Source organism: Passer montanus, unplaced genomic scaffold (assembly GCF_014805655.1).
Source record: "Passer montanus isolate IOZ18808 unplaced genomic scaffold, ASM1480565v1 scaffold15, whole genome shotgun sequence".
Taxonomy (NCBI): Eukaryota; Metazoa; Chordata; class Aves; order Passeriformes; family Passeridae; genus Passer; species Passer montanus.
In genome coordinates, this window is record NW_024362051.1 from 9,781,849 (window position 1) to 9,793,760 (window position 11,912).

The window sequence follows — 11,912 nt, forward strand, 5'->3', positions numbered from 1 at the left end:
GTCCCCTGCAGTGTCCCTCGTGGCTGGATTCCAGCGGCAGGGACCTGGCACGTAAGATGCTGCCCCGGGGCCAGGCGATGCCGGCGAGCGCCTTCCCCTGCCCGGGCAGCGCCGGCCCCGCCTGCGAGCCCCGGGCCAGCTGCTCGCAGCCGCACCAAGTTCACGGCAGGGTCGGGCCGCAGGTATGCGCAGGGCCATCCCCCCTGAGCCATGAGCTAGGCACTTCGGTAGCCAAAACCCCAAAGCCGGTGGCCACAGCGCTCTTCCAGGGAGTTGCGGTGCCGGCGGCCCCGGAGCTCTGCCGCTCCCAGCCGGGGCTCGCAGCCCGAGGAAGGAAGGGAGGCTGGCCCTGTGCAGGGCTCCCTGCAGCCCCTCTCCCTCTGGGGGTGAAGGGGTGACCCCATCCTAGGCTGGGCTGCAATCTCGGCTCCCCGGCCCGGCCCCCGGAGCTGGGGAGGAGCTCGCTGCTGGCAAACTCAGCCCTTCCAAAGCGCTTTGGGCAGCGGGGAAGCCCGAGGCTACAGGAAATGTTTAGTGGGGTTTTTTCCCCTCTCTCCCCCCAAACGCTGAGCCACTACCTCACAGGAAAACCCCTTTGCTGGGCAGGGAAATCCTCTGCAGCCGTGGAAACGGAGAGCGATTTCCTTGCAAAATCCCGAGGAGCGGGGGAGGCTGGCGCTGGGGACACCTTCCCCAGCAGGTACCACCACCAGAAACCTGTGGTAAGAAAAGAAAAATTCCTGCGGATGCAGGCAGAACATGGCCCTTGGCTGTGCAGGGCGCTCCTTCCCAGAAGCAAAATTGGAAACACACAAGGTAAAAACCAGCGGAGGTTTCTGGTGGGGTGAAAGCGCCGGCTGAGAGGGATGTACCGCGGTGTGCCGGCACCGGGGACACGATTCCCGGGCACTGTCACCTTTGCCTCACAGCAGAGCAAGTCCCGAGTCCCCGTTTAATCCTTTCCCTCATCGCTACAGAAGGGCAGCCCCGGTTGGAGCTGTATGGATACACGGATACCGGCTGGCACATGTGAACAGGACTGCGGACACATTTATGGGGCGCTGGGCTGTAGTGTTAGTGACAGCTTGGGAGCTTTCCCATAAGAACCCAGCCTTTAGGAGACACTGAAACTGAGACATAAAATAGGATCTTTGAGGCTGACTTTCTGTAAGTTTCCTTTTTTTTTTTATTTTCTTTTTTTTCCCCTTGAATGCATTCGGGTTTAGGAGTGCCCTACTCTACTTCACTCATGGAAGTGTTATCATGCTAAACCTCTTATAGCTCAAACAAAAAGTTCCACTGCGGGCGGGCATTGCTCTTCTCTGGCAGTCAATTTTCATCTCAGCCTCGCTCAAAGGGATCAGAAAATAGATCAGGGGCAGGGAAGGCAGCCGTGCAGCGGCTCCGGAGCGAGGGAAGGCTGATTTACGCAGCCAGATTCTTCTTCGTCGAGAGTTAATTACACTGGTACCCCACAATGTTTGTGTGTTCCTCCATCTCTATTTGTACACAAAGTGGCTATAAAACCCAAGCCGCTCCCCGATGGGTGAGCTGGGGTATTTTTGGTGTGTGCAGATTAATCGATGTGCCAGTATTTTACAGAAGTTGCATTATTATTTCTATACCTTTAGTCGCAATCAAAAGCTTGGTTTCAAACAGAAAATGTAAAAATCTCTGCTGTGAGCCCTCGGATTAGCCCTAGAATAAATAATGTGCACATTTTCCCGTGCTGTTTTTCTTTGCCCCAGGCAGCCTCCCGAGGGTCAGGGTTTATCCCGGTGTCTCTGGGAGCGGCGGCGTGGCCAGGCTGGGAAGGCAGGATCAGGCTCTGAGCCGTGCGCGCACGTCTTGGACTCTTTGGTGGGAGCACCGTGTGTGCCCAGTGGTGAGGTTTTGGCTTTAATTATTAAGGATTTACGCCTGAGTGGTGGCAGAATTTGTGCTGCGTGAGCGTTGCTGTGTCTGAGGCTGGCGGCATCCATCGCGTTCGGATGGCGAGGAGGGGACGCTGCTCCTTCCAAATGCGGCCGGGGCAGCGCCCAACAGGGGATCCCTGTCAGAAAGCGCTGCCGGTGCCAGGGCCGGGCGGGCTGCCCCGGCAGGACAGGGGAGCCGAGCCCCGGCTCTCCGCTCTCAGCAACGAAACCCGGGGCTCCGCCGCTCTGTGGTGCCATCCAGGCGCTGGAAAGGCCTGATCCTGCCATCCTTCCCCAAGCCAAATACGAGTCCAGTCCCTCTAGCTGGGCTCCTGGGAGGGAAGGAAGGGGTGGAAGGGCCGGGCAGAGTCCGCGCCCCGGAGGAGGTCGCGGGTACACGTTTGCAGAGCTCCACCAGCTCCTGCCGAGAGCAAGGACGGCATAAACGAGTCTGAAAGGATCCCGAGCTCCCCAAGGAGGAATTCCCTGACATGGATCGGCCCCGCAGCAGAATAGTGACTTCAGGGATGTCTTTAATCCCGCAGCATCCCTGTGGGCAGCACAGGGGACCCGGCCAGACCAGCGCGACTGCCGGAGCAGGGGAAAGCAGAGGGCTCGGACCCGAGGCCGTTTGCATAAAGTTTAAATTTTATTTTATTATTTTTTTTTTAGCTATTCAGTTTTAAATACGTGGTGTGGCGCGCTCGGTCCCTCGGGAAGTGGTCATGCAGATCTGAGGTAGAAAACCCGGCACAGGAGTGTTCCCAAATGCACCTCTAGGTAGTTTCACCGCAGCCGCACGTCGGTCAGGCAGCGGACGGGGAGAGGGGATGGGGAGCTCGTATTTACAACAGCGAACGAATCGAACCGTTCCAGTCCGGCCCGGCAGGGCAGGAGCCGCGGGAGGGAGCAACGATTACTGCAAATGCGGGAAGGGAACGGGGGAAAGGGCCCGGCTGGTCCCGCTGCCGGCGAGGCGGGCAGCACCGAGCCCGCGAAGCGCTCTCGCCTCTCCCGCGGAGCATCCCCCGGGCCGGGGGCAGCCGGGCCGGCTCCCCGTGTCCTGCGCCTGGATGGGCTCCGGGGCCGGGCTGGGCTCTCTCCGGCATTGCACATGGAGGGGCGGGCGGGGCAGCTCTCAGGGGTTCAGTTCCAGAGCCCAGACCTGCTGGGGCCAGCCCGTCCGGCCCTTCAGCTTCTTCTCGCCGTGACCCAGAGGCTGCGAATAGACCTCGGGCTGCTGCGGGAGAGGAGATAGGGAGAAAGGAGCGGTCAGGAACGGAGTGGGGTCCCGGGCCGCCCGCCCGCCCCTTGCAGGAGCTGCAGCTCCGAGCGGCTTTGCCAGCCCGGGGACAAAGAGGGGCTGTAGAGGTCCCCAGCCCGCCACCCGCCCGCCGCAGCACGGGGAGAAGCGGCCGCCCTGGCTCCGCATCGCTCGTCCTGGGAGAGCGATTCACCGGGGAGGTGAAGGACAGACCGGGGCAGTCCCGGACCCGCGGGCTGACCCCTCGCGGAAAGAGCTCGGCAACCCACCCGGCCCGTCGGAAGGGCTATTTTTCGACGAGTTTTCCCTTCACAGATTTGTTATTACTATTATTATAATTGTTGTTGTTGATGTAATTACGCTGGGGAAAAAGGCTTCAGCGAGGCCGGGAGATTTTAGAGGATTTTTCCCCCCAGCCCCGGGGTTTTTCCTGCCCGCTCCTGGCCCACGGCGAGCAGGGACGCGGGTCCCGATCCGCCTCTTACCGTCTCCCTTTTCCTCTTGTTCTCCCTGCCGTCCGCCTTCTTGAGTTCGGCTTTGAAGCCCTCGGTGTCCCCGGGCTGGCTGTCCTTGGCCAGCACCTCCATCAGGTAGGCGATGTAGCTGGTGGCCAGGCGCAGGGTCTTGATCTTGGACAGCTTGGTGTCGGCGGGCACGTTGGGGATGCACTCGCGGAGCTCGGCGAAGGCGCTGTTGATGCTCTCCGTCCTCCGCCGCTCCTTCTTGGGTGCCCCGACTCCTTTTCGCCGTCCCAGGCGGCCGCTGAGCGCCTCCAGCCGCCCCGGGCCGGCCGGGCCGTACTCGGCGGGGCCGTAGCTCGGGCTCTGCCCGGCGAGCTCGGGGGCGGCCTCGGCCGGGTTCAGCACCCAGCCGGGGAAGTAGGCGCGCTCCTGGTGGCACCGCGCCGCCGGCCCGAAGAGGAAAGGGTCGTGCAGCATGTGGTGGTGATGGTGGTGGTGGTGGTGATGCTGGTAGCCCCCCACCAGGTTCATGATCCGCTCCGCCGGCCCGGGGGCCGCTCAGCAGCGCTCCATGGCCGGGCGGGAGGCGCTCCCCGCCGGGCGGGCGCGGCGGGCTGCGGGGAGCGCGGCTCCGGAGGCGGCTGCGGGCTTTGGGGTTTTGGGTTTGTTGTTTGGGGGTTTTTTTAACCCCTTCTGGAGCCTCCCGACCCTGCCTTTATATAGGGCCGCGGCCCCCCCGCCGCGGAGCCAATGGGCAGGGGAGGATGCGCGGAGGCCCCGGGGGGAGCGGAGCGGCGGAGGGGGCGTGCGCCGGGCTCGGGGCTTTGGGCTCACACCTCCCCGCCGGCCCTGGCTCCCGCCCGCTCCTCGCTCTCAGGAGAAGGGGGTGAGGAAGAACCGAGGGGCACCGCACCCCCGTCCCGGAGCTCCGGTTCCCGCTGGGGCGGGGGTGTCCGAGCCCCCCGAGAGCCGGCCGGGGCAGCCGCTGGTGGATGTCCGGACCTCCGACGGCCGGGCCGAGGGAGAGGAGAGCAGCGGGGCTGGGAGGATGCCAGGGGATGGGGAGGAAAGCGGGGCGAAGGTATCGGAGTGAGGCAGGAGAGGCACCCTTGAGGCTGGGGCGGCAGGGATGGGAGGTGGGCTCCCTGCCTGCACATGGGGCTCCTGGCCCTCGCCTGTGTTGCACAGCTGCACAGGGATGTGCACTGCACGCGTGCACAGCACGCAGCCACGCTGTGCAGTGCACGCTGCACAATTCCACACTGCACTGGTGCTGGTTGCACCATGCACTGCTGCTCACACCGCTGAACTGCACACGTTGCCCACATGCACCACAAAGATGCTGCATGCACCACACAACTCTGTGCTGTGCACACACTCCACAAACACGTCACACTCGTGCACCCATATATGTTACATACACCAGCAGCACGGATGTGCCACATGCACGGTGTCATTATAAGTACATGACACACACACATGTGGCACATGCACAATGTCATTATAAGTACATGACACACACACATGTGGCACATGCACAATGTCATTATAAGTACATGACACACACGTGTGGCACACGCACACCCATCACACACACGGCTTATAAACACACGTGTGTGTGCTGCTCACCCGTGCACAGACACTGCGTAGGTACATAAATATATAAAAACTATACTGGCCATGCACATGAATGTATTTACAGCAGGGAAGGGAGGACCTGCCCTGTGTTTCCCTGTCCCAGCCTGGCCACGAAAGGGCTGGGGGGACACGCTGGGGTTGGGGTCTTGTACTTCACCACAGTCCCAAACCCAAGCCCAGGGAGGGGCCCTGAAGTGGACAGCACATCCTGCTCGCCTCTGCACCCATGGGTGACAGATCCCCAGGACGATGTCCCAGAGCCGGGCCACAGCTGGGGCTGACCCCTGCCCTGGCTGCAGCGGCTGCAGAGGGGACAGGCTGGGCACGGCAGCGGGATCCCAGCACGGCGGGGCAGGAAGGGGCTTTGGGCCCAAGGTATGTTAGCGATTAACGGCGCTTTCCAGCGATTCATCTTGCAGCGGAGGGTGGAAACGTTGGAGGGTTGTTTGCAGGCGCTTGTATTAATCATCCGGGCTAACACACCATTAACGTCCTCCTGCATTTTAAAGATGACAAATTTTATTTGACTTCTCTCAATCACGGTTCCCGGGCGGATTCGGGAGCCACTTAAATGCCTCGGATTTTCCATCGTTAGCTGTTACAAGGCGAGTTGCGGGGGCAGGAGGCTGGGGGGGCCGGGCAGGGTGCACGCAGGTCTCCGGTTCTCCCGGCGGCTGGGGGGGAGCGGCCGTGCCGGATCTGCCCAGCTTTGTTCCCCCCCTGCTTTGTTCCCAGCTGCTGCAAAGCCCCCGCTTCCCCATCCCCTTTAAACGAGCGCCCTGCAAACATTTGCTAGTGATTACTCTGCTGCTAGAGCCAGGCTTGGGTAGGGTAGGGCGTCGTGTCCCCGATTTCCTTCCAAGCAGCCGTGGGTAGGTGGGATCCCCGAGCCCGGCTCGGAGCTGATGGGAGCCAGCTCTTCTCTCCACCTGGGAGAAGTTCAGGGGTCCCACTTCACGCCTCACCTCTCCGTGCTGGCAGAGCATCACCTGTGGAGCCCTGCTCCTCTTCCAAACCACCCAGGCTCCTCACTGAGCTTCTCCCCAGCCCTGACAGGTGAGAGTCTGTGGCACCCAGCCCCAGCTCTAGAAATACCTCCCAAAAATACCCTTTTCATCCCCACAGCCCTGCATTGCACAGGCCACTTACAGCCACATCCAGCTGGGAGCTGTCACCTCGAGCCCTGCACCAGAGTCACCTCCAGCTGCCAAGCCAGGTAAGTCCAGCCCAAACCTGGGCATTATTTTGCTTAATCCACTCCCTGGTGGAGGTCCCTGGACCCTGCAGAGTTTCGAAGTGCTCAGCTGAGCAAATAGTGGGACCAAAGGGTTGATTTTTCCTTTGGAAAATCATTCTAATCTTTCGCGTTTTAATAAAATAATAAAACCAGAGCCCTTTTCATGCCGACACCTTCTAAATCAAACCAGACTGCCTTTGTCATGGCGTCCAAATTTAGCACTTCTCAAACTTTTGGTGAGTTTCCTTAATTTCACATCTCCCCACTCGCATGGGGGAGAAAACGCCGAGCAGTTTGGATTAGGAGATTTATGGCTGGCATGGCAGGAGGAACCACGTTTCTCTCCACCTGTTTTCCTTCAAATCAGAGAAAGATTTCCTGCCCTCATGGCCAGGTGATGGTGAGGGGGCCAATGCTTCATGCTGGGAGTGAGGTTATCCCAGGTCTCTGTGAACCCCAGCACCCCAAACCCGGCAGAGGCCACCAAGCCCTGCATCCATCCCCATTTCTGGGCCAGGAGCTGAGGTTTTGGCCCTGGCCCCTCAGACACCTCCTTATCAGAGTGCAGCCAGCGGCAGCCCCGCTGTCCTGTGACTTTGACGCCAGCTCTGCTCCCCCCTCCGGCTCCCTTATCTAAATAGGAGCGTAAATCAGGGCCTTGGCAGATGCCCTGGCAGGACAGGGACTCCATAAAAAGGGGCTCTGCTCCAGCTCTGTTTACATTGCAGCCCCGTAAAATATTCCCCTTGTCTTCCTTGTTAGCGTCTCCCTGCAGCATCCCAGCACCCTGCTGCACCCACATCCCCCCCAGCCCGAGCTCCTCTGAAGGGCCAGGGTGCAGCCAGGAGGGTCCCAGCCCTGCCACCCCACATTCCCACACCGTGTCCCCCATCAGGTGGTGCCCAGGGTACCTCCTCACTCCTCCACTGATCCCTCCTCAGGCAGGGCAGGCGCAGAGCAGGGCTGAGCCAGCTCCCCTGGGCAGCTGGGTTGTGTCTAAAGGTGCCCCTGGGTATTTATAGCACTTGCCTGGAATAATGCAATAATAATCACTCAGCACCTTCCTAACAGTTCTGCTCTCAGAGGCCTCGGGGGACGGTGGCAAAAACCCTTGGGAAACTGAGGCAGAGTCTGCTTCAAGGAGAGCTGCAGAGAGCTCTCTGTCTGGGGGATTCTTTTCCTCCTGGCAATGTGAGGAGCGAGAGAACCTGCAGAAGTGAACAGAATCAAGTAAGTTTGATCAGCAATGAACTCCGGGGTCACAGCCAAGGCTGGGCTGCAAAAGCCCACTCAGGGCATCCCTCATCCCCAGCAGGGTTTGCCACACGTCCTGCTGTGCCAGGCTGGGTTTCACAGGGGTGAGGGGTGCTGCACAGTTCACACTTGCTGGTGCCCACGCTCTCCTGAGCCCACGCACTGCCTGTGTCCCCCAGGCTGCACTGCTGGGCTGCTTAATTCTGCACCAGCACCACAGGAGCAACTCCCAGTGAGGCAGAGTCTGTCAGAGCCCCGTGGAAGGAGCAGGAGGAATGGGGGGTGAACACAGGGCTGTGCCTGGATGTTCCTGTTCCCAGCAGCAACCCACAGCATCTCCTCTGCCCACACCCCTCCTGTGCCACCCCTGTGGCGACACACATGATGACTGTAACCATTGCCCCTCAAGAAATGCCATCTATTTATGGCCAAACAGCCACTGTCTTGCGTGGATAAATCAAAAGGAAAACAAAGCTTTACGGAAAAAAGTATTAAATTTTCCGTGTGCTCCTGAAGGGACGGGCCAGGCACTCACTGTTTATTTTTTGGGCTCTCTCTTTGCTAGTACTGTAAGTGACATTGTGTTTACAAAAGTTTTTATGTCATCAGAGCAAAGTCACAGCTCAGCTTCCTCTCCTGTGTATTTTATGTAGATGGATGTGTCTGTGAGGAACATTCAAACTAAACAGAAAGCTGGTTTATAGGAAAATGTATTTATTTGAAAAATCGTAACTCACAATTTTGGCAAAACCGGGTTCCACATTTATTGCTGCTAATGGGGTGTGGCGGCCATAAATTAACCTGGAAAATTGCTGCAGCCATTTCAACAATGGCTCATTGTGCTGATGGAGCAGCAGCTCCTCAAAGATGGCTCATGTCAATTGGCGATTAGGTTTGGATGCAAACAACAGGTAAAGGGAAGGTAACAGCAGCCTCACCACTGGAACCAGCCCCAAAATCATTGCTCTAGACTGGCATGGGTGCCCTGAGTCTCACTTAAAGCAGAGCTGTTCCCTCATCTGATTGCCATGGAAGTCAGTGGAAGGAGGCTCCACCTGCCATAAGGGGAATTTCTATTTATATCAAATTACCTGTCATAGACACCTAATTGGAGATGACAGAAAAACCCAGTCCATGAGCTCTGTCTGGCAGCCCAGGACAGCCACATGCATGGAGAGTGGGTCCAGTTGTTCCCTGGTAGATGTCTCTTCTTGAAAGAAGTTTTGCATGGAATCAGGAGTGATGCTCCTACCCTAAAACCTCTTCTTTCCCACTCAGATTCCTTGCTTAGACAAACACTGATCCCCAAAACCTTGAGGCTGGCTGCTGACCCAGGGGTACAAGCTGCCACTATCATTCTCCCATCCTTGATCACCTGGCCCAGGGCACGGTTTGGCTGCTGGCTCCTGGTGGTAACTCTCCACTCATGGGGAATAGTGGAGAAGAGCTCCCAGATGATTCAGGTTTCTGACAAAAAACAGTGCCTTTCCCTTCTCCAACCACTTTCCACTCCTGAAGCAAATTTACAAGGGCTCTAAAATGTCCTGCTCCAGGGCATCAGCCAACTGCTAATGGTTGGGGATTGGGAAAGACATTTCCTCTGCTCAGAAGGATTGCATAAGCGCTTATTAAGGCAGCTCCTGGCGTCTTCAACAAAAGCATCTGGTTTGGGGCATAGCTGGAGACAAATTTCTGGGTTTGGATGGGCAGAGCTGGACTTGCTGCTTCCAACCCTTCCCTTAATGCAGCTTTGGGTCATCTCCTATGTGCTGGTGGGGAAGGGGAGGTGGGTCATGACATGAGACGTGTCCTTCTCCCTCTCCCGCTGCTCTCCATTAATCCTGGTGGTGCCACTGTGGGGACTTCCCTTCCCACTCCTTCCAACTCCAGGAGCTCAGGGACCTTCCAAGCCCAGGTACCACAACATCACGTGTTCCTGAGGGATTTCCCTGGTCCCTGTTACACCAGCATCCCACATTCCTTGAAAGAGGGCTTCCCTCCTGTCCCATTGCTACTGTCCCTGGCACAGGGACTGGCCTGGCTCAGTGGGTGAGCTCCTGCTCTGCACCCTGGCTGTGTGACGTTGCAGGTAAATGCCTTTGTGGTGAGAAAAGGCTGCTGACAGTGGTCCTGACCACCAAAAAATGTTGGGATGTTTTTAACAGGGCTTTGCTGTGTCACAGGCTCAGTGTGATGTGCTGGCACTGCAGAGCAGCCAGAGCCAGGGAACAGCATCCTGTCCATGTTTCCCTGTGGTGGGACCATGTCCTGGGATCCCTACTTCCCTCCTTCCTCTCTGTGTGGATCCACATGGGGTTTTTAATTCATTTTGTCTCTAAGATTTTCAGGCAGCTCCAGTTCTCATCACACAGTGTCTCATGCCAGGTCTGGCTATTCCATCCCAACTGTGCCAGGGTAGGAGGATGAGGACTATTAGTGGTGTCTTAGTATCCTGGTTATACTCAGCTCTCTCAAAATTCCAGTTTTTCTCTCTGCTCAGGTGCAGGAGTTACTGCTCACTTCCATGGGAGCAGAGGGACTGATTTTCCCTTGGTTCCCCCCAGTGCATCCTGAGATGTCTGTGCAGCTGCCGGGCCAGCCATTACAGCAAGACTCTCAAGATGGGTTTTCCAAGGTTGGATTGAGATGGTTTTAAGAATTAACAAGCATCTGTTAATACTTTTTTTTTTTTTGTAACAGAAAATTATTTGGGAGTTGGGGGTCTTAAATAATTTTAGTGCTTTTTCCCACCCTCTTCCCCTGTTTTATAAATGGGAGGTGGCAGAAGCCTCCCCAGAGCTCATTATTCCCCATCTCAAACTGGGATCCAGCACCCAGCATGGCTGTGCTGCTGCCTTCATAGACATGGGGGGAAGTGGGGAGATTTTGGGGCAAAAAAGCACAGAGGCACTGAGTGTCCTTTTGTCAGCTTGGTCCATGGTGTCACCATGGACATTGTACCTCCTTGCATCCAGGCAGTCACAGGATGGGACATGCTGTAAAAAGTGAATCCAGACCTCCAAAGAATAAGGCTTTTATTGTATATCAATATACACAGTAAATATGTGACTCCTCCTAACATGCTCTGGAGAAAAAAACTCTGTGAAATGGAGCTTATTGGAAGGAAATAAATTGCTCCCATAAAAATGCTGATCCCTCCCTACTTCTCAAAACTGAAACAAAATCGTTTGCTGTGAGCTGAAGACCTTTCTTCTCCTGGCTCCTGGTTTTCCAAGAAGAGCAGGGAACATGAAGGAAAAACAAGCCTTGCCCATTAAAACCCTCTTAAGTGAAACTCCAGTTTTCTCTTAAACTTTGCTTGGAAACATTTGGAGCAGCTTCGTGCAAAGCAGTTCTGCTCTTTGAAAGGCCATTAAAATAAAAAACACCCAACCCAAAATAGCCATCCCTGCAAGAAGCATCTTGTTTGGACAAACGTGGTTTGTTTTACACCCTGAATCCAAACACTCCTGGGGAAATGTTGTGAAATCCACCGTGCTGGCGGTGCAGCGGCTCCAGGGATGTTTTGTGGGACATGGACAAAGCTGGTGGGTGCTGGCACCAGCATGGCCACCACCAGCACTTCCCTGCTGATTGTCCCAGCTGCTGGAGTATCCCTGACTTCAGCACAGTGCATTTTCCATCAGGGTGAAGGCTTGCAGGGGTGACTTCTGGCAGGGAGGGATTTTGTACCAGCGTTCAGCCCCACTCTGATCTTGCTCCAGAGCTCCTGTGGCCTCTCTGCAGAGCCCATCATATGCAGGAGCTGAGAACACTCACCCTGGAACAAACAAAAACCATTTTCCAACAAGGTGTTTAAGCCCTTCTTAGGTTTGTTTTGGGTTTTGGTTGTTTTTTTTGTTTTTTGGGGTTTTTTTTTTTTTTGTTTGTTTGTTTTTAACATACTCCATGTTATATCTAGAGCACAAAAAACCCCCCACAGTAATTCCTAAGCCAGCAATATGCACACCAGCAATCCTGATACAGTATTTATACATATATATAAGAATAAACTTGTATATACATATCAATATTTTCTATATTTTTTATAAATCAATGTTTTGTTTTATTTATAAAAAATAAAATAAATGTAAGTACAAATATAATTACTATTGTAGATGTAAATATAAAGAAGTATATAT

At 56.0% G+C, this 11,912-nt stretch overlaps 1 protein-coding gene and 1 long non-coding RNA gene across 3 annotated transcripts; both read right to left on the reverse strand.

Moving 5' to 3' along the window:
• Nucleotides 1–2,575: 2,575 nt before the first annotated feature.
• Nucleotides 2,576–5,187, reverse strand: HAND1 (heart and neural crest derivatives expressed 1). Of its 2 annotated transcripts, none has more exons than XM_039701593.1 (2): nucleotides 3,666–5,187; nucleotides 2,576–3,153 (listed from the first exon to the last, which is right to left on the reverse strand). In XM_039701593.1, the coding sequence occupies exons 1-2, from the start codon at nucleotides 4,170–4,172 to the stop codon at nucleotides 3,055–3,057; spliced, it is 606 nt and encodes a 201-aa protein (XP_039557527.1). In that variant the 5' UTR covers nucleotides 4,173–5,187; the 3' UTR covers nucleotides 2,576–3,054. The 2 variants fall into 2 exon arrangements, with proteins under 2 accessions (XP_039557527.1, XP_039557526.1); XM_039701592.1 differs by having other exon boundaries at nucleotides 2,578–3,156.
• A 135-nt stretch (nucleotides 5,188–5,322) lies between these two features.
• On the reverse strand, nucleotides 5,323–7,488 carry LOC120498698. The gene is made up of 3 exons (XR_005626712.1): nucleotides 7,428–7,488; nucleotides 6,429–6,560; nucleotides 5,323–5,775 (listed from the first exon to the last, which is right to left on the reverse strand). It is a non-coding gene; the product is annotated as an uncharacterized LOC120498698 (long non-coding RNA).
• Nucleotides 7,489–11,912: the final 4,424 nt, after the last annotated feature.